This window comes from Dermochelys coriacea, chromosome 2 (assembly GCF_009764565.3).
Source record: "Dermochelys coriacea isolate rDerCor1 chromosome 2, rDerCor1.pri.v4, whole genome shotgun sequence".
NCBI lineage: Eukaryota > Metazoa > Chordata > Testudines > Dermochelyidae > Dermochelys > Dermochelys coriacea.
In genome coordinates this window covers 75,852,928-75,875,993 of record NC_050069.1, presented here as the reverse complement: position 1 = coordinate 75,875,993, position 23,066 = coordinate 75,852,928, and the positions used below count along the sequence as shown (strand labels likewise).

Genomic DNA, 23,066 nt, shown 5'->3' with positions numbered 1-23,066 from the left:
TGGGTATTCAGGCAACTAGCACAATCTAAAAGAGGGATCGTCTGACAAACTACAGCTGGTTCTTTTTTAGTTTGTGTGTTCTCTTACATGGTCTAATAATTTTTAAACTGCAGGAGCTCCACCAGAGACCGATGTGGTTGGGGGAAATGAGATTTGGGGGAAAATATCTTAGTATATTGGTCAGTGGTGAGCAACCTGCGGCCCGTGCGGCTTTCCGCAGCTCCCATTGGCCGGGAACGGGGAACCACGGCCCCTCGGAGTTGCAGGTGGGCCGAGCCTGTGGATGGTCAACGTAAACAAACTGTCTTGCAGCTCGCCAGTGGATTAACTTGACAGGCTATAGATTGCCCACCACTGATACTGATAGTTTCAACCAGGGCAGATTGATTAAATCAAGGCAATACTAATCATTATTAAATCACCAAGTGAAAAGTCTTGATTTAAATAACTGATTTTAATCAACTTTCCCATTTCTACTTCAGTTTTCTAAAGAAAGTTGCATTCTCATTGGTTGATTCGATCATTAAAACATGTTGATTTACATCTAGAGACTTTTTATACTAGATTTGGTACATCTTTTTGATATCTAGGACGGTACACTATAATTATATACATTTATTTAAGCAATTTATATAGCTTAGTGTTTTCACATTCTTAAATTATACGTTTTTAGTATGTTAAAAATGAACAACATTGCTTGTTTACTAGATAATTTTTTATCATGGTTTGTGTCAAGCTGTGCTAGGATGTTAACTGGAATTTAAACACACAAAACAGCATATAAAATTTATTGTTATTAAACAAAATAAATCTTAGACATTTTGGATATATAAACATTTCATATCAAGACATGTTTCACATTTACCGACTAAATTTGATGCATTAAATAAACCTAGGGATTATCTGTAGTCAGTGAATTAAACTGATTATTTAAAGTCAGACTGGAAAATGTTCAAATATGCTTAAGTGAAAGTGACTATAACTTAAGCTCCCACTTGCCTAAGTCTCTTGAAAATGAGACAATCTCCTAAATTACTTACCTTCAAACTTTTAAAACTAGTTGATCTCATCTCCTCCCGTCTCATTTTTATTCATAGACTGGAAGAGATAGAAAGGTTTTCTGCTTTTTCAACTCCCAGTTGATTTCTCAGATTTGAATGAATTTGTCCAAATGAAGAAAATATTCTTTCTGTGTCTGTAGAAGAGGTTACTGCTATTGAAAGCTGATTTAGCATTTCAACAAACTCTAGTTCCAGGTGCTTAATTAGTGACTTCCATCAGTTCAGTGGTGCAACATCATCAGCAAACACATAGGGCTTGAATGGTTCACTTCCACTCCTGAAATTTATTATGGTTGGCATGACTGGTGCGTTGAGGATATTGGCAAGAAAATTTGGTGTAGTAAGAGCTTGATCCAGCCGCTCTTCACTGCCTGGAATTTAGTTTTGTTGAGTATTTCTTCAGTGTCTCTTCAATTCTTTCCAAATTTCAACAGCACCAGCAATACAGCAGCAATCTTTCTGCAGTTTTTTCAGTGCTATGGAAATAGGTTTCAATATATTCAGCTTATATTCCACGTTTCTCTTTAGTCCAATGCTGACTACTTTGGCTACATTGATAGTTCCATCTGTTTTGTCAAGTTTTTCTTTGCAAATTGTTATCAGGATAGGCCAGTTCTTAATAAATAGCTCAAAACAGTCAACCAATGAATTCCAGTTTACATCTTGGGAGAGAATTAGTTTCCTGCTCTGTTCAGTGAAGCTGAAGCAAAGCAGTTGTAACAGAAGTATTTTGCAATTTAAACAACATTTTCCTTTATTCCTGGAGTGGTACTTAAATCTTTGGCTAAAAAATGCATCAAGTGAGCACTACACCCATATGGTGCACGTTTCAGGTTCTCTTGATTTATCTTCTTTTAGATTTCTTCTCATCTTTGCTACTTTTTAGCATTGTCTGTAACAAAGCTATGCTCTTGTTACTTAAGTATTTGTTTGCAGTTTGTTATAGCTTTTACTGCTACTTCTCTTCAGCAGTCTGCTGTATGGGCATTTCCTGATGTATCAATTGTTTCTGTAAGACAGAAACCCCACCTTTTGTTGTGACACAAGAACATATTACTGGATCAGAGTGTATGTGCTCCACCCATCAACACTCAGATTGATGGAAAATTCATTAATTTTTTCTCAGTGTTCAAATTTCCTTCTCATACGCTGTACCCAGCAGCCTTCCAGCAACGTCTGCTCTGCCTGGAGGAGTGTATGCTGGTTGTAGTGATTGAATCGTATAAATGAAATGTTTGTTCTGAACTAGATGAAAGAATTTGTTGCGTAAATGAACCAAGCAATCTTTTCGTCTATGTAGTCTTGATTACAAATTCATTCATTTTACTGGATTATGAAGTCTTTCTTAATATAGGTAATTTTATTGTCTGATGCACTGTTGATGGTACTAGCAGAAGTCTCTGAAGTTGTAGACATTTCAGATGATGGACAATCATAACTCCTTATGTCTCAGGTGGACCCTGAAAGAAAGTGGTGAAAAAAGTCACTCTCTCACTGAGTATTACTAAGTTCACTGCTTTAAAAAATGAGATTGTAAATGACAGTCCTTCTACTGCAGCTGCTTGTACCATTGTTTCAATGATATAACTTATTTTCTAAACTTAGTTTTATAGGGGAAATAATAAAGCATAAGGATTATCTAAATCTAGTTAAACTTTTATTTCTAGCAACATACCAAGCAGTTTGAAAAAAAGAACATTTTTAAATGTTGAAATTAATAAATCCCTAGTAAAACTTTACTTTTAAACAGAAAATCTTCACCTAGGAGATTTGATTATATTGAGCAATTAAGAAATCACTTCAGAAGTCAGGCAGTAGCAGTAAAACATTGACATACTTCTACAACAAACTAGCATACCAATTATATTTTGCACACAAGCATTTTGAAATTCATAAGTAATCCACTCAAAACATAAATTTACTATAATAATCAAAGTTAATGTTTGTTAGCATTGTAAGACAGGTAGGCAGTCCATATGTATAGTGCAAAAATAAGTTTACTAATTAGTTGATCTAGATTGTCAGACTTGTCCATATCATCATTGTCAAAGTCATTGCCTTCTGAGGAGCATTTTTCATAATGTTGTTTCATTTTGTCAACCAGCCCTTGCATCTCTTTTTTGCAGTGTTTACATTTGGCATGTGTTCCTCTTTTACTCAGAGGTACAGGAACTTCTTGAAAATACTCCCAAATAGGGTTTATTTAAAACTTGCAGCAATAGCAGGTTTTTTTCTGCTGTTTCCTGATGTTGAAATCAACACTATAGACTGCAAAAAGAAAAGGAGTACTTGCGGCACCTTAGAGACTAACAAAAGACTACATTCTGAAGAAGGTTGTACATTCTTCCCACAGTGTCCTGCTTTGACCCCAGTGTTACTCCTTGTTTCATACTCTGTTCTTTCTCCCTTGTCACTTAATTCTCCTTACCATTATAAAAACAAGCTAACAACAATCCAAGACTTCAACTCATGTAACTATCAGCCTTTTGCACTGCAGCATTTTATTTGTGTAGGGACCGGGGGGCAGTTGAGAAACTAATTCTGTTTGTATCTGGCTGTGTGTATGTGCAAGGACACAGAGCAAGGCCATTTAGTTGAAGTGCCCAGATTCAAAAGCAAGGCCTGGTTGTTACTGGGCAGATCAGTGTTTCGCCATGAACTGGGAACTGCATTTCCACGGTGGGTGGAATCATAAATATTCATAATTTTGAGAACAGCCAGTCAGAGCCCAGGTAGGGAGAAGCTTTAAAATAGGAGTATGAGACCATCCAGGTGGGCTCAATGGATGACCCTGATGAGATACATGGTGGTGTCTCCTGGAGTCACAGGCCAGGTCTCAATGCCTGTGATGACTTTGCTGGTCTCTTGCATCCAGTAGCACAGCCCCTGATTCCCTCACAGTATCGAGCCCCTTAATATATACATGGCCTATTATGCCATATTTATACAGCTTGAACTCAGAAATTAGGTCTTTCCCCCCCGATTCATTCTTTGTATGCACAAGCATCCTTTGACTCAGAATTTTTGATAGAGGCTCATGAATTCAGCCTATTTATTTTTTACTTAATGTTTTAAGAGACTGTAATGAGTTTAGGCCTTAACATATTTTATATTAAATTTTAATTTTAAACATGTCTATTGTTAGAAAGAGAAACTTGTTATAATTTAAATAACAATCAAAACAATCCTATTTTTAAATTTAAAAATCCAAGGATTTAAATTTTAAAAAAACATTTTTTAAAATTTGTTTTTATCCATCCTGGTCCCAACATTAAAATTGATTCATTTTGCAGCTGCAACAAAATAGGCTAATAGCATATTGGCCTGTATCAAGAAAAAATTATTACATAAATTAAATGATAATGAGCAAACAATTTTTTATAAAGGGCAGTTTATTCCACAAGGGAGTGTAGAGTCCAGTTTTGGCCACCCTATCTGAAGTTAATTTGGAAGTTATACAGTGTGTGCATTTGAAATGAAGGAATACTGTTAGGGGCAGTAATATCTCCAGAATGGGAATGAATTTTTAAGTTTAGAGAACATATTAGTAATATTTCTATAACCAGAATCAGCTTTCCGAGTGCACCCACTGCAGCTGGCGAGAGTACAGCATAAGGCAACAAAAATGTGAGGAGAGTGACGCAACTGTTTTAGTCTTGGAAGAAAACAACTAAAGGTGACATGATTTAAGTTTTAAAGCCAGATAAATCGTCTTATTAATATTGATCTATTTGAGGTTGCACAGACCAATAGCAGGAGTTATCAGAGCTAGATTAAGGCCTCTGCTCAGACGATCACATTATGTCAGAATCCAGGCTTTCATTTAATCGTGTGTGTGTGTGTGTATATATATATATATATATAATAATATAATATATTATTATAATAATAATATATAATAATATATATATATATATAAGAATAATCTCTCAAATTATAGTCATGTTAGCCAGGGCCCGATTAAAGCATTCCAGAGCCCCCACCTAAATGTCTTACCTCTGCACCTGACACTTGGGGAGCTGGTGGCAGGGGCTACCCACAGAACCACCATCTGCTGGGCAGGTTTCCAACACCACAGATCACCTGAAAATTGGGGATTCCACACAGTCCTCAGTTTCCCTTCCTGCCAATGCCATCTCAGCAGAGCTATAATGGGATAGCAGCACTGAGCCCACACCATGTGTCTTGTTAGGTTTGTGTTTTCAAACTTTCCCGCCCAAAGGAAAGTTTGAAAACACAAACCTAACAAGACACATGGTGTGGGCTCAGTGCTGCTATCCCATTATAGCTCTGCTGAGATGGCATTGGCAGGAAGGGAAACTGAGGACTGTGTGGAATCCCCAATTTTCAGGTGATCTGTGGTGTTGGAAACCTGCCCAGCAGATGGTGGTTCTGTGGGTAGCCCCTGCCACCAGCTCCCCAAGTGTCAGGTGCAGAGGTAAGACGTTTAGGTGGGGGCTCTGGAATGCTTTAATCGGGCCCTGGCTAACATGACTATAATTTGAGAGATTATTCATGTAAGAAAAATCCAGAGGTATATTAGAGAGTGGTGGATAGGTGGAATCAAATAGCATTAATGTATTTAAACAAATATATTAGAAGACCATATGAAAATACAGTTAGAAGTTAAAGATTAGCTAATTAAAATTAGATTTGTCCTTGCTGATCATGCCCTTGCCTCCTCTAAGTATAATGCAAGAGTGGCTATGAAATAGTTTGTAATGGAGTGCTCTTGATCCTTTTCAGGCACAAAACATTTTTAAAAGTTTAAAATAAGAATTTTAATCTTAGAAATGTTTGTCTTTTTAAATATGTAGGGTAGGAGTGTCAAGCAGTTCTAGACATGAAGGGTTGGTCCTTGATCATCTCCTGGTTCTATGTAACTAGAAGCTAAGAATAGAAAATATTTACTGTGCCCATCTCTCTGCCAATGAAAGATTGTTCCTTACAGGACAGGTTTCAGAGTAGCAGCTGTGTTAGTCTGTATTCACAAAAAGAAAAGGAGTCCTTGTGGCACCTTAGAGACTAACAAATTTATTTGAGCATAAGCTTCATGAGCTACAGCTGTAGCTCATGAAAGCTTATGCTCAAATAAATTTGTTAGTCTCTAAGGTGCCACAAGGACTCCTTTTCTCCTTACGGGACACTTTTTAGTGTCCAGCCTAGTTTCAGATGTCTCAAGCAATTTCCCTGGGGAGGCTATTCCATAGTCTCATAGATCACACTGTCATGAAGTTCTTCCCAACATTTAGTCTCAATTTTTGTGACTTTTATCCTGTTCCCTCTAGTCATTCCCTTTGTACCACTCTAAGTAGTTTCCCTTCCTCCTTGATGCTTACACCCACTGAATCTTCATAAATTGTTCTGTTCCTCACTCCTGCTTTGTTATTGCTTGAATGAGCTATATACATAGTTAGCTGTTAGTAAGTATGTGGGGAGTTTGGAATCTGCTTAGGTCCCCAGTGAGGATGAGTATGCAGTGTTACAGTACCTTATCTTGAAGCCCACAGACATGAGTGGTTCAGTAGGTCAGTGCTCTGAATATGCAAGTGAGAATCCTGCACAGGTCAAAAATTAAATTAATTGGGTGATTTCATCCTGCTAACTAGCTGAATCTTCACAGGTTTCAGAGTAGCAGCCGTGTTAGTCTGTATTCGCAAAAAGAAAAGGAGTACTTGTGGCACCTTAGAGACTAACAAATTTATTAGAGCATAAGCTTTCGTGAGCTACAGCTCACTTCATCGGATGCATTTGGTGGAAAAAACAGAGGAGAGATTTATATACACACACACAGAGAACATGAAACAATGGGTTTATCATACACACTGTAAGGAGAGTGATCACTTAAGATAAGCCATCACCAACAGCAGGGGGGGGAAGGAGGAAAACCTTTCATGGTGACAAGCAGGTAGGCTAATTCCAGCAGTTAACAAGAATATCAGAGGAACAGTGGGGGGTGGGGTGGGAGGGAGAAATACCATGGGGAAATAGTTTTACTTTGTGTAATGACTCATCCATTCCCAGTCTCTATTCAAGCCTAAGTTAATTGTATCCAGTTTGCAAATTAATTCCAATTCAGCAGTCTCTCGTTGGAGTCTGTTTTTGAAGCTTTTTTGTTGAAGGATAGCCACTCTTAGGTCTGTGATCGAGTGACCAGAGAGATTGAAGTGTTCTCCAACTGGTTTTTGAATGTTATAATTCTTGACGTCTGATTTGTGTCCATTCATTCTTTTACGTAGAGACTGTCCAGTTTGGCCAATGTACATGGCAGAGGGGCATTGCTGGCACATGATGGCATATATCACATTGGTAGATGCGCAGGTGAACGAGCCTCTGATAGTGTGGCTGATGTGATTAGGCCCTGTGATGGTATCCCCTGAATAGATATGTGGACAGAGTTGGCAACGGGCTTTGTTGCAAGGATAGGTTCCTGGGTTAGTGGTTCTGTTGTGTGGTGTGTGGTTGCTGGTGAGTATTTGCTTCAGATTGGGGGGCTGTCTGTAAGCAAGGACTGGTCTGTCTCCCAAGATCTGAGAGAGCGATGGCTCGTCCTTCAGGATAGGTTGTAGATCCTTGATGATGCGTTGGAGAGGTTTTAGTTGGGGGCTGAAGGTGATGGCTAGTGGCGTTCTGTTGTTTTCTTTGTTGGGCCTGTCCTGTAGTAGGTGACTTCTGGGTACTCTTCTGGCTCTGTCAATCTGTTTCTTCACTTCAGCAGGTGGGTATTGTAGTTGTAGGAATGCATGATAGAGATCTTGTAGGTGTTTGTCTCTGTCTGAGGGGTTGGAGCAAATGCGGTTATATCGTAGCGCTTGGCTGTAGACAATGGATCGAGTGGTATGATCTGGATGAAAGCTAGAGGCATGTAGGTAGGAATAGCGGTCAGTAGGTTTCCGATATAGGGTGGTGTTTATGTGACCATCGCTTATTAGCACCGTAGTGTCCAGGAAGTGGATCTCTTGTGTGGACTGGTCCAGGCTGAGGTTGATGGTGGGATGGAAATTGTTGAAATCATGGTGGAATTCCTCCAGGGCTTCTTTTCCATGGGTCCAGATGATGAAGATGTCATCAATGTAGCGCAAGTAGAGTAGGGGCATTAGGGGACGAGAGCTGAGGAAGCGTTGTTCTAAGTCAGCCATAAAAATGTTGGCATACTGTGGGGCCATGCGGGTACCCATCGCAGTGCCGCTGATTTGAAGGTATACATTGTCACCAAATGCCTCCTTCCCCCCTCCTGCTGTTGGTGATGGCTTATCTTAAGTGATCACTCTCCTTACAGTGTGTATGATAAACCCATTGTTTCATGTTCTCTGTGTGTGTGTATATAAATCTCTCCTGTGTTTTTTCCACCAAATGCATCCGATGAAGTGAGCTGTAGCTCACGAAAGCTTATGCTCTAATAAATTTGTTAGTCTCTAAGGTGCCACAAGTACTCCTTTTCTTTTAGCTGAATCTTGTCCATCTGAAAACTACCCGGCAGCTAAACACCCTGGGCAGTCTCTGGACTGGAATTGCAGAGTGGGAATTAAAGTTAGAACTGAAGGAAAGCCTGCACAGACCCAGTCTTTTTAGAGTGGCTGTGGACCCACAAGATCAGTGAAAGCCAGTTACGGTGGCAGGTGCTCAGCATCTCTGACAATGTGGCCTTAGGCATCTCAAGTTTTAGGCATTCCTAATTAAAGGCCAATTTTGAAAAGTGCCTGTTTTCCCATGGGTTAAATGGGGATAAAATCTTTATCTCTTTGTTAAAGCACTTTGAAATCTTCTATACTGGTGAGAAGCATGATGTGTAACTGCTAATCATCTTCTGCCCAGAACAAAAGATAATCTACTCATGGGTTGATCTGCTGTCTGCTGCATCCAAACCAGGAGTTTAATAAAGCGGCAATGTATTTATATCATGACACCTTTTGCTTTTTGTAAATTGCTCCACATATACAGTTGTATTGTCTTCATAAGTGTGCCTAGCAACCTTTTAATTTAAATAGGAGTTGAACAACTGTATCCAGAGAATCTAAAATCCAAAGTCTCTCTTGGTGGGTTCAAGTTTAGTTTCATTGGGGACCAACCACAGATTTATTAATCTTCTCTTTCAAATTATTGCAGTCACAGATGATCAGAACTCATCCTCGGTGATCTTATCTAAATTTTATGTAGATTTTTAAAATTTTACAACTCAGATTTAATATAGGGAATGAATAATCTACAGATGTATAATGTGAAAAGTGCTGAAACAAGGGGAATCAAGCACCATTGCCAGTGCCTAGCTCATTGAAAATTTTATAGATTTAATCTCGTTCTTCTGGAAGAAAACATCAAAGGAGCAATTCAAGCTTAACTCTTTGGAGCTGAAGACCAGCTCAGTGGTGGTAATTTAAATAAAGTCTGGCCAGTTTTGAAAGTTTTACCTCACTGACACTTTAAGCTTTGCCACATTAAATTCCTACCTTACGGCCAGTTCAGAAATCCAACCGGGTATTGCTCCAACCATCATTGTAAGATACCATTTTGTATTGTATATTGTGAATTATTGGTTCCAAGCTGCTCAGATATATAAAAACATATACATCTCATACTTCTACCTTAAATTTTCCTGTTCCTGTCTTAATGAGTCTCTTTGGTCACTGCTGCTGCTCTTCTCTCATAAGATGTGTGAGCTCTAGTACATAAAGAAGATTGGGTGGTCCAAACCCCAATTATGTTTGTGAGCACAAGCTCCATTGCAAGTTACATCACACAACTAATAAGAGTATAGACACTAATGCGGTGGAGTTCAATTATTATAAAGCTGATATTTGCCTCTAAAGATTAGGACCCACATCCATTTAGGGCAAACTGCTGATAGCTGTCTTCCAGTACTTTTACCTTAGCCAAACTTAGTTAAAACTACATTGGTGAAGGTTGATGTGGAAAGCTATCTACACAGATCAAATGCAGACATGTTCAATCCATGTTAGTTCCAAAGATATGACAACATATTCATAGATTCCAAGTCCAGAAAGAACCACTATCTGACCTCATGTATGCCACAGGCCATAGAACTCCCCCAAAATACCTTGTGAGCTAGAACATATCTTAAAAAAATAATAATAATCCAACCTTGATTTAAAAATTGACCGTGATGGAGAATCCAGCATGACCCTTGGTAAATTCTTCCAATGATGAATTACCCTCAGTGTTAAAAATGTGCACCTTATTTCCAGTCTGAATTTGTCTAGTGTCAACATCTAGCCATTGGATCATGTTATACTGTTATCTGCTAACTATTTAACTACAAACAGTGCATATGTAAGTACATAAACACTAAGAAACAGCACACAGTTTGTAGTTATGCATAAGCTGGGTCTAATATAGATTTGTCTGTACAGTTTTGAAGGCCTATCAAATACTGTATTTACTGACTTGCAGCAAAATACTGTAGTGGTAAAAAACAGCAGGAAAAGGTATGGAGAAAGTAGCCAAAGAATGAAAAAAATTGTCAGTTTTCTGTGCAGAGGTGAGAGTGGAAACTCAAAATATATAAAATTCAAAGAAACCATTGGACATGGCTTGTATTCTTTGAGGTGCCCTAAAGTGTTTTTAAGAACTACATCACTTGTATGAAATGTGTAACTTAATTTGTAATAATGCAAAGTATTAACTTTCACAGTCGGCTCAGTGAATAAACTTAAAGCAAAATTATCTTGCCAAGCAATAGCAAAATAATATAATGCGGGACTATATATTGGGTTATTCTAAAGGTTTTGGCTCCAAAGCCCCAATGGGTATTGTCTGAACGTTTTTAGGTGTGCTTTTGGGACCTGGAAAACTTGTCTGAATAAAGTGGTATGCATTTTTCTATCTAGCAAACCATTTGCTATTGTATAATGCTACACTTTGTGTAGTACTTAATTAAATTTGGTCTCAAACCAATCACTGAGATCCAAACACCTTAATTTTTTTCTGGGTCAGAACATCAAAGTTTGCTACAAAAATTAACATGCTATTTCAAATCTGTTTGGTAACACTTGAGAATACAATGCACAGAGAGTTGATCCGCAGTTTCCTTGAGAGTGTGTGGCACAAGCTGTCAGCATAGTCTGTGTGGTATGTAGATTGTAATGGATTTTTTACCTTCAGTCCTTTCGGTATGATGTCCATCTGTTTGCATTTGGAGAGGAAGATGATGTCTGTCTGTATCTGTGCGAGTTTTTTCATGAAGTTGATTTTTAAAAGAAAAGGAGTACTTGTGGCACCTTAGAGACTAACAAATTTATTAGAGCATAAGCTTTCGTGAGCTACAGCTCACTTCATCGGAAATGCATCCGATGAAGTGAGCTGTAGCTCACGAAAGCTTATGCTCTAATAAATTTGTTAGTCTCTAAGGTGCCACAAGTACTCCTTTTCTTAATGCACAGAGAATGACCTTCACTATTTTTAAAGGTTTGATGTATTGGCTAGGGTATGGAGAGAAGTATACCAAGTAAGAAGGGTGATTTTCATCTTTTGTATATTTTATGGTGATTGACTAGACTAGAGAATTTGTAATACCTGCTACATAATTCATTTCAGTTACAGGTTCTGTGACCTATGAGAAAATTCTGTGGTTTTGGGGGTTTTTTTGTTTGTTTTTTGCAGTTGATTTTGGTACAGGAATATGTTGTGGCTTGAAAATTGGAGAGTGCGCATCATATGTTGGCAGGATGTGCTGCAGCTTTTTGCACAAATTATGTCCAGAAATTGTTTTCAATACAGGGAACCCCAGGAGGAGTATAATTGGCCTCTCTAATGATCAAAACTGAACATTGAATCTGTACATAATCTATGTTAAGACAGCAGCAAAGGTCTAATCTTAAAACAACCTCTCTCCTCCATCCCCCCCCCAGTTCATGTTGACATCAATAATTTTTCTCCCATAGAAAAATGGCCAGTGTGAATCATAAACTTCTCTGTTTTTCTGCTGCTTTTGGGCTTTTTATTCTTTTGCAGAAGCTATTAATTTTAAATGGACTTCCCACACAGACCTGGGCAGCCTCACTTGTATCTTGGCCTATTTGTTCATACCTTTTGCTTCAACAGCTTTCCTGGGAGAGCTTTCCTTTTATCCAAAATGTGTATCTTAGGTTCTGTCAGGGAGAACTTCTGGAAGGATTTCCCTTGGCATTATCAGAACAAGATTTTCCCATTTTAGCAATCTTTTTATCCATTTATCCACAGATCTCTCCTACTTCTAGCATCTATGAAAGTCCTCTGTTTTTTTGAAAAATAATAGTTTCATACATTGCATAAAATGGGTAAACTAATTTGGCAGTATTCCTCGCTTGTTTTATCCTTTATCTGGACTCTTTTACTGCTTTTGGTAGAAATAACTTCTCCTGCCAACAATTGTTTGCTTTTTAGGAAAAAAAAAACTTTGCTAAGTAAATATTTCACTTTCAGAAAGTTCTCCCCAAATATAACTGGATGATGATTTCTCTTATTGGTCATAATTATCTGTAAGCATTTCTGGAACACTTTTATCATACCCTGTAATATATATTGTGCCACACACAAATATCTAGTTTTGTTTTGGATCAGAGTATGTATTATCAAGGGATATCCTAAACTAGTAAGACCCTGATGCATCAGGTTATTGTAAGCATGTGCATAACTTCAAGCACCTGATTAATCCTGATATGTCTACTCTGGAATAAAAGACCTGTGACATAACTGTAGCTGGCCCAGGTCAGCTGACTGAGGCTTGGATTGTAGGACTAAAAATGGCAGTGTAGACATTCAGGTTTGCTCTGGAGCCTGGGCTAAGGACCCCACCCACCCTTGTGGGGTCCCAGTGCTCAGGCTCCAGCGTGAGCCCAAACATCTGCTCAGCAATTTCCCAGCCCTGCGTAGACGTACCCGAAGAGATCAATGAGACTCTCAAGTGCTTAGGTACTCATATACATACGTGTCTTGCTGAAACAGGGCTTGAATTAATAATATAATGTGAAAACTGATAAATATTAATTAGCAATTCTATGGATTTCAATTTAAGGTTTTCATAATTGAAATGAATGACTTTTTTTTCCTAACTAGCACATTTTCTAACTCTTTACTGTTTGGTCAGTGAGCAGCAAATTTCTGCTCTGAATGTTTATGAAGTATGAGATATGGAAGGCCCAAGATGGAGTTCCAGATCTAACTCCTATCTCTAGTTGTTGCTGAACATTGGTATTGTGGTTTTGCCTAAAGACTAGAGTGAGGTTGGATCCCATTGAACTAGGCACTGTGAAGACACACAATGAATGACCATCCCTGTCCCAAAGAGCATACAGTCAAAAAGACAAACATAATAGGTTGAAGATGCAAATGAGCGGGCATGGGAAGGGTTGGTGAGCCAGGGTAACAAACATAATAAAATCTGCAAGTTCTTAGTTGCTTGGTCAGTAGTTGTGAACACAGCTTTCTGCCTGCTTAGCCATTATGTTGCACTTTACTGAATGTATTTTAAATTTGGTTCAGACTCTCAAAAGAGCTTAGCATGTTGGATACTGTGCTCTTTAGAAAATTTGGCCCATGTTACATATAGTGGATTGTTTTTTCCTGCATAGTTGTTGATTTATAGTAAGATAGTCTGTGTGAGCGTCCGTACAGGAAATGAGCACTGATTTAGAACACACTTACTTTAAATGTGATCTTACAACTAAGCTTTTCCTTTGTTTATTTAAAAAACCTCCTCCATTGGAATAAACTCCAGGGTGGTGTACAAAGAATTTAGTGGTACATTGTCAACTATTTCAAAAAAAAGATGGCCTGATTTTTATAGGGACCGTTCTGATATTTGGGGCTTTTTCTTATATAGATCCTTATAACCCCCCCACCCCCATCCCGATTTTTCACACTTGCTATCTGGTCACCCTAGATATAAAGGAAGATTCAGGAATGCAATACAGTATAAACCATTGCAAATAAAGGGCTTTATTGTTGTTTGATTGGATGGAAGTCCCTCTCCCCCATTGACTTCATGGAAAATTTCTATTTTAAAATAGGTCGTATTTAAAAGCTGGCATGATATGGGCAAAAATATACATCTAGTCTTGTAAAAATAAAATTATCATCTCTTTAGCATTAACCTTAAGAAATTTGTGTTTGACCCCTGATTGTAATAAAATATTTTCTTACTATTTTACCAACTATGCAAATTACAGAGCTACTTCAGGGCATCCTTTTAAATTTCATGTTGTTAATTTCCTTGCACAGTTTTCCTTATGTGGAGTTGTGCTTTCTGTGTAGTATAGCATGTAGCTCATGTTACCACTGTCACTGAAGATAAGCATTGTGGGTTTTTCTTCGGTATTAGCTTTTGGAAGAGTGCTATGATGGGTTTATTACTCTCTTCCTTCTTGACAGATGATATTTGTCTAACTGTATTTCTGATGGGCTAAATTTGCTGGCCCCAAACTGCTGGTAATTGGAAAAACTAATGATTTTTTTTAAAAAAGAGTAGCTTAACGTATTAAATTTTCATTGAAGATTTCTTTGGCTATTTGTTTTTAGAGTCAACAGGTCAACTGTATTCTTTAATACTAAAACCACAGTGATGAAAATCTTCTATTGATGTTTCTTTAGCTCAGAAAGGAGAAAAGGAATCCCACATGTCTCAGGGTTGGCAAAAATTAAGTTCAAATTTCAGGTAATGTTCAGTATCAGACACAAATTTATGCCTACCCAACCTCTCTTCAGTTCTGGCCTTGGGAGCTAAGTTTCTAACAGGCCATAATTAATGGGCCTTTAAACGTAATCAGGCTCTCCTTGTTGCTAAATCCTTGTCAGTGCTCCTCAACTCAGTCCAGATGTTGAAAAATTGTGCCTGCTTTAATGTTTACCAAGTGAAAAACCCTCAGCACTAGTGCAGTCAACACAACAATGGGACTACCCAGGGATTACTTCACTGAGAGCATAATTTGGCAAATAGAACCTGTGTGTGTGTGTGTGTGTGTGTGTGTGTGTGTGTGTGTGTGTGTGTGTGTGTGTGTGTGTGTGTGTGTGAGAGAGAGAGAGAGAGAGAACCCAGCTTTACTCTCAGATCCAAGGCTGAATTTCAGGGCTGGCAGTTAAACTAGCAAACTGAGCATTTTCTATAAGGAATCACTGAGGCGTAAGCAGTGGGTCCCCCACAAACCATCTTTTTACTTCTAAGAATAAAATTTCACTTTTGCTGAAGATTTAAAGCAGTTTTGTGAGTTTCAGAGCTTCCAGTTCTGAAAATGTGGCAGGTTTCCAGTAGTCTAGCAATTAATATTCCCAGTTCTTTCAGAAATGTACAAATGATTGAAAAAAGAAAAAAAGGACTTGTGTCACCTTAGAGACTAACAAATTCGTTTGAGCATAAGCTTTTGTGAACTACAGCTCACTTCATCGGATGCATTGATTGAAATGTACTTTTAAAAATGGAGAATAAACTGGAATTTTACAAATTTTACCAACGTCATCTTGAGGTGGTTCATTCTGTCTTGGTAAGGGGCAACTTACAAGCCTTACTTTGAACAAGAATTCCTAGAACCACTCATTGGGATTAAGAGGACAAACCATTTTACTCAGTAAACATCTTAAAGTATATTGAATATTAGACTTCAAATATAAGTACTTCCAATTTACAAGATCCTTGTGACTTGTCACTTAAGTCAGAGTCCCTCTAACCCAGAATCTGTTAACTTTTTCAAACAGTATTCCCATTAGCACAATCTCCTCAAAGATATCTATCTAAATTGCCCTGACGATCTCTCAGTATCCCCAGGAACCGTTAAAGATTACGCATTAGCTCCAGTCTGGTCCATCTTCTGTTTCCTGGGCAACTCTGGCCTGGTCCCACTCTTCCCTAGAGAGTTGTAGTTCATGGCTCAACTCATTACTGCTATGGCTACCTTGGTAGCATCTTAGGCAAATCAAGCCAAAATCAGTCCGCTTACCTCGGGTTTCCCCACTAGATGATGTTATGTTGGATGGACTCCTGGGCACATTACAATAAATTCACTCATTTGAAAACTTGTTAACCCATGAATAATCTTTTAAGAAAGATGTGGAGCACTGCACAATTACAAATATGGGGAAATCTATAGTAAAGGTCCAGGGTGTATGGATATGTAGCAAGCTTTTCCAGTCTTGTTGTCTGCGAGCAAGCTTATGCACCCCATTTACTGACAGCTCCTCCATTTGGACATCCATGGAAATGTTTATATTTGTCTACAGTATTCCATGGATTTTTGCTGATGGCAGGTTACTGCTACTGAGAGATTTTTTTTAATTTACTGTCTATTTTCTGTGTCAAATTATTTTGATTTTTGCAGGATAGCATACCATACATTGTATTTTGGCATGGTCATGACTCCTCCCATATTTCCCCAGAAAATACTTTGAGTGGCTATAGTGTAGGCATGTCCGCTGTATTTCAAATAGAAAGAATAGAATTTGGAGGCAAACTTTATAGTGAGCTGATATGTTTTTCAGCACAAAAGGAGTGGTGGAAACATATTGCACTTAATTAAAAGAAATTTGATGCATGAATCAGAAAAGAATTTGGCTCAGTCCACTGTAGCTAACTGTATTGGATCTGTAGAATTAACCAGAGTGAAAGTAGGAAAAGCTTATTTTTATCAATAAAGCAAGAGAGAGAGCTCCAAATATGCTTAAGGAACATATATCATATTGAGTTAAAGGGTGCTAATTTTAGTCACCTTCATAAACAAAACCACACTTAAGCTTACAGCTTTTCTTTCTTTGTATGTTTTTTCAAATATTTTGTTTTCCATTACATTCCAGAGTATTCAAACTGTTTTATTTTACAATAATTGTCCTGAGCTGATGTCACGCTTATAACTATTATGATCTGTATAGTTTAGTATATTTATTATGTAGCACTTGTAGAATATCATGCATCTTCAGGTTTCAGAGTAGCAGCCGTGTTAGTCTGTATTCGCAAAAAGAAAAGGAGTACTTGTGGCACTTAGAGACTAACAAATTTATTAGAGCATAAGCTTTCGTGAGCTACAGCTCACTTCATCGGATGCAACTTCAGTGTGCTTTATGTATATTAACTAATCACAGCACCTAGATAAGGAAACTTGTAGCTGGAGAAACTGATAGAGATATTAAATGACTGCAGAGTCACACAGCAGTAAGTGGCAAACAGAACTAGAACTTCAGAGTCTCAGATCACTAGTCCTGATCAAATTCCTTTAGACCATGCTTTCTCTGAATTACCCTTCAGCTTTGCTCCTAGTAGATTTACGCTAAAAAGAATTGCCATCATCCTAGCTACCATCCTAACTAAATGCCACAAACTTTTGTATGATATTCTCTTCTTTAAAGTTTGCCCTTTGCCCTTCTGCTATAATTGGCATAGGAGGGGACCTTTGGGAGATCACCTCTTGCCAAAGTGAGTTATAAAATTTAAGTGGAGTTAGCCTCCTTTCTCCAGAAAAGAGAAAAGGTGTGTTTAATGCAGGCTTTTTCTTACAGACTGTGCAATTTTGTTTCCTTCACTGGCACTAATTGAAATTACATCAAACTTGCTCTTTTAAAAATGTATTTATCAAATAAATTCATTCAAATGTCAAGCAGATTTATTTATTTAACTTTTATTTTCTAGTTGGGGAATGGCGGTCAACGTGTATTCTACCTCTATAACCCAAGAGACTATGAGCAGACATGACATCATTGCATGGGTTAATGACATAGTAGCTTTAAACTACACAAAAGTCGAACAACTTTGTTCAGGTAAGATATTATTTTAAAATACTGTATATTCATAAAATGTTTGAACCTAAAAATCTGATTTGATGAAAATGTATACCTCTAATGCCTTCTGTGTCAGAGGATAGCTCTCTGGAGGGAAGACAGTCTGAAGAATATATCCAACCATGTGTTTTGTGTAGCTGAGTTAAAAATAAGTTATGGAAGGATAAGGTTGTTTGAGGAAGCAAAATGAATGCAGAACATGAAGAGTCTAGATAAAGCTGCAGATAAAATCTAGTAATAAATATGATGATTAAGCAGCAAAGGAAAGGAATGCAATAGAGAATGTCTGTATTAAAAGTATAGTACAGTTACTGAAGAAAGAAGCTTTAAAACATTGGTCCAAAACTGGGAATTATATTATGTGAAAGCAACATTATACAGTAATGCAGTGATGGGTACCCAGATGAATAAAATACGCCAGGGGTTATTCACCAGTGGTAAGTGTCCTGAAATCCTTGTTGGAGGGCACACAAAACATCACACAAAAGTGGTGATATGAAATGAAATGGGACATAGTTGGTTTGAAGAAAGCATCATTTAACTGCTGCAAGGTGTTCCTAAAATGTGCCAGGCACATCTGCTTATTTCCACTGCATCTATGACAGGCCCTTGCTGTAGGCAATGCAGTCAATGACATCTAGGATAGAGAAGATGTTTTGAGGTACTCCATGATTTAATAAAAGTAGAGGTTGCAAGTTGTCTGTAAAACAGCAGGTTCTGTAACTAGGTGGCAGCTAGGAAAGTGGAAGTTATGGGCAGTGAGCGGTGTCACTTGCATCATGGCTTCTGTTTGTAGTTTTTCAAAATGAAAAGTGTCTCTGTGAAGGAGATCTAATAAGATCATTGCTCCAAACTCTTTAGCTGGCAAGGTGTGACTTCATATCTGCTCAGACAGTGCTTTGGGGATTCAGGACAACTGAATCCATGTAACCACTTCATCAAAAATAAGATCTGTTGACCAGGTTGAAATTTTATTGTAAGAATGATCCATATTAGATATTTGATTTTTACTTACCACTTCTTCTGTAGGTGTCCATCTCAGTCAGATTTTCATGAAAGATGTGGTAAATCATGTCCTCCAAAATGCTAGCTTACTGGGTACTGGAACAAATGATTGAACAATTGTTTTGTAAGTACCTAGAGGATAATAGGATTATAAGTAATAGCCAGTATGGATTTGTCAAGAACCTCTGACAGGATTACTGGGCCCGTGGATTGGGGGAGGAGGGGAAGGGAAGGGAAAGGTCCAGGCCTGATATAGTTTGATTTTAGTAAGGCTTTGATAGAGTCCCACATGACATTGTCATAAGCAAAGTAAGGAAATGTGGTGTAGATAAAATTACTATAAGGTGATGCATAACTGAGTGGAAGACCATACTCAAAGAGTAATGATCAAGGGTTCACTCTCAAACTGGGGTGATGTTATCTAATGGGGTCCTGCAGAGGTCTGTCTTGGGTCAGGAACTAGTCAATATTTTCCTTAATGCCTTGGATGATGAAGTGGAGGGTATAGTTATAAAATTTGCCCGTGATACCAAGCTGAGAGGCATTGCAAGCACTTGGTAGGATGAGATTAGTCCAACAATCAACAAGATGAAATTCAGTGAAGACAAGTGCAAAGAACTACACTTAAGAAAAAAAAAAATCAAATTCCCAACTACAAAATGGGGGAATAATGGGGTAGGCAGTAGTACCTTTGAAAAGAATCTGGAGGTTACAGTGGATCACAAATTGAGTGAGTCAACAATGTGATGCAGTTGTGAAAAAAGCTAGGCTAGTTCTGGAGTGTATTGATAGGAGGGTTGTATGGAAGACATGGGAGGTAGCTGTCCCACTGTTCTTGGCAGTGGTGACGCCTTAGCTGGAATACTACGTCCATTCTAGGAACCACTCTTTAAGAAAGATGTGGACAAACTGGAGAGAGTCCAGAGGGGAGAGTAACAAAAATAAAAGGTTAGAAAATATAACCTCTGAGGAAAGCTTTAAAAAACTATGCATGTTTAGTCTTGAGAAAAGAAGACTTGAGGAGGACTTGATAAGTCTACAAATATATGTTAAGGGCTGCTACAAAGAGGATGGTGATCAGTTGCTCCTCATGTATACTGAAGGTAGGACAAAAAGTAATTGGCTTAATTTGCAGCAAGGGAGATTTCGGGTAGATATTAAGGAAACTTTCCAACTATAAGGATAGTTAAGCTCTGGAATATGCTTCCAAGAGATGTGGAATCCTTGTCATTGAAGGTTTTTAAGAACAGGTTGTACAAATGCCTAACAAGGATGGTCTAGATATAAGTGGCAGCGGGGTAGACAAGACGACCTCAAGAACTCACAGCCCTACATTTTTGTGATTCTAAATTATCTGAATATAAGCTCCACAGAGCAGTCCAAACAATCCAAAACTGATATGAAGGAACAACCCACTCACTTGCAGAAATCTGTCCACTTTCCATACATAAGCAAATTTCACTACAGGACTTGTGAAAGTCATGTTGATACAGTACAGGTCAGTGTAACTAATATAGCTGCTAAACATAAGATGATTAGTTTAAAATATTGCATCATAGCATGTTGTTTTTGCCAAACCGAGATCTTCTTGGGTTGTGTTTTTTTGTGTGAGTGTCTAGTTGAAGCAAAAACACTACACCTAGCTGGTGTTTTAATTAAGTTCCATACATTTGTCTGAATATTGGTTTTGGCAAATTGTTTCAAAATATTGGTATCTAAACATATAATATGACGCAATAAGGTACATGAGGATAGACACCTTCTCCCAAAACTTCCAGCATTTGTCACGATTTAAGACAGGAAGCCATAGTGGACAGGATGAGCTATTAATTTGTTCCTGTATGACCATTCAGATGCTTCTGAAATGTCTGAAGTTAAGCTTCGAAGCTAATACCCCATCTTCTTGAATGTTTGCAGACATAAATAAGAGCTTTCATGATATAATTCCATAACCAAAAAGGAAAAATAGTTGATAAAAAAACTTAAATGTGGAGAATGCAGTGAAAGTTAGAGATCTTAAATCTCTAAAGCTGGATTGTCCATCGTTGGCAGGAAAAATGCTATGAATTCATTGTCCTGTTTTATTACGCGAGACGTTCTCACAGGCACTATCTCTCTGCCTTCAGGCAAGGATTTTAGGGTGTATCACAGGGGAGGAACTGAAAAAAGGCTGCTTTATCAGAGTTCTCATTTCCACCTTTTCCGTACTTAGTGTTAAATGAAATCTGGGATTGTATTAACTTTCAGATTCTGTCCTTGTATATTGTTTCCATTCTCCCATGTTATTTTTATAGTCAAACATTGATAGACCAAATTGCTTTACATTTATTTACCAATTCAGTTTGAGATTTTAGCTTTATATTTTTTTCCTCAGGCATTCTTATTCTACTCCCTAAATGCTCAGGTAAGAATCCAGTCAAGGATTCAGTCTTGCATTTTTTGGTGTGTCCAAGTTTCTACAGTCGAAAAAGATTTCAGTGTCTGAAATATTGACACTGATACAGGTTCTTGCAAACAATTTTCATAATGTAGACCACAACAGTCTGATGGACACTTCCCTTGCCATTTGTGATTTCACAGACCTGTCTCCCTGTCACCTCCTCCACCCATGTTATTAAAGAAAACTCCTGTGGCAGCTACAGTGATTGTTTACATGGCAAAGTAATATTAAGGAAGCACTTGCTGTATTTTCTTTTAGTTGTCTTTTAATGCAGTTTAGCAGATGAAAGCAAGGAGGCAAGCTAGCACCCTGTGACTAGCGAGCTGTCTGTGGACCACCAGCAAGGGCTGCATGGAGCACAGTTTGAGGACGGCTGATCTAATTCATTCATTCTAGCATTCTTTTAGCCATCATTCCTTAACTCATTTGCAACCTTCATGCAGTTTTACATTAGTTTCCATAAAATACGAGCATTTCTGGAAGACTTCAAAGGGAAGGAGGATATGGGAAACTTTGTAACACTTGGAAGCATTTCACAGTATTCTAGTGAGCTACAGAGCAACTAAGATAACTGGATTTTATCTCCTAATAAAAAACTGTAAGGGTGTTTTGCTTTCTTTAATAATAATAATAATAATAATAATAATAACAATAATAAAAAAGCATTACGTTTTGTAATGCAGTCTTACGCATTTTCAATTTGTGCTCATTTTTGGCAGCAAGAAGCAATCCAAATGCCAGAAAAAGCTAACTAAAGGGTCAAATTTAAAAAAAAAAAAAAAAAGGGAAAAATCATCTACTGTTTAAGTGCAAAACACTAAAGCTCCGTTTTGTAGAATGATAAACATCCTTGGCTCCCACTGATGCCAGCTGAAATTATGGCATTCAGGTCCTGCATACACTGGAGTAAAGCATACATTTCAGAGACAGTTTTAAACATTTTGAGTATAAAGAAAGAACAATAGGATGACACTGTGCCTTTAGGTACGCTTTTGAGTTCTAAATAAATACTGCAGTGAAAAGCTTCAGGTGACAATTTTTAATGGAAGGAAGAACAGCTAAGGCCACTGGATTCTTTCTTCATTTTTCATTGCTGTTGAGTAGTTAAGGAGTGGCATACACAATAGTGTATGTACTGCAGAGAGACCAGTTTGTTTCCCAGTAACTGGTTAGATGAATAGAGCTAGGATGAGAAGCAGCAAAGGAAGAGGCTGCTTTTACAGTTGCACAGTATTTGTATTCATCTTGAGTCTTGGACGTGTTTTTGTCCTTGCTAAATAGGTCGAGTGCAGCGTAGTGTCCCCTGTGCTTTCAGAATGCCTGCTGTAGTAGTGATGTGCCAAAAGGACTGGGTTATGGATGAATTCAGCCCTGGAGAATCTAAATTTAGTCTGCAGCTCTGTTAATTTAGCTTTGACAACATAGACAAGGAACACTCTCCAAAATATAAATGCCTTGGAATTATCTTAACTTTGGGGGGGGGTGTGTATTTTGTCATTCTTGGTCTCTAGCCAAAAAGGTTGAATTGGTTTTGCTTTTGATTGTTGAGCTGAATATGAAAATGTGTATCTTCAACTGCATGTGTCATTATAGCATGTCAATCTACTGTCATAATGTTCTCCTAAGGATCTAGAGCACTGTAGACTGTCATTCCTCTATACCAAACAAAAAAAACCTAACTGGTTTTAATGCATTGGGATCCCTAGACGTAGCAGCCTTATTTCTAAGTTACATTAGTTCAAATAGAAGGCAAACTCCATTGTCGTACTTTTCCCAAGGGTCAAGTTATTTTTGTAATGAGTAAAAAT

General features: G+C 37.9%; 1 protein-coding gene across 3 annotated transcripts in view; it reads left to right on the top strand.

Moving 5' to 3' along the window:
• MAPRE2 (microtubule associated protein RP/EB family member 2) overlaps positions 1-23,066 on the top strand; it is a 153,736-nt gene that overhangs the window by 76,860 nt on the left and 53,810 nt on the right. For all 3 annotated transcript variants that reach the window (XM_038391743.2, XM_038391740.2, XM_038391741.2), the window contains one exon: positions 17,665-17,792. In XM_038391743.2, coding sequence (XP_038247671.1) covers positions 17,672-17,792 — 121 coding nt within the window. In that variant the 5' untranslated portion in view covers positions 17,665-17,671. The remainder of the gene's footprint in view (positions 1-17,664; positions 17,793-23,066) is intronic.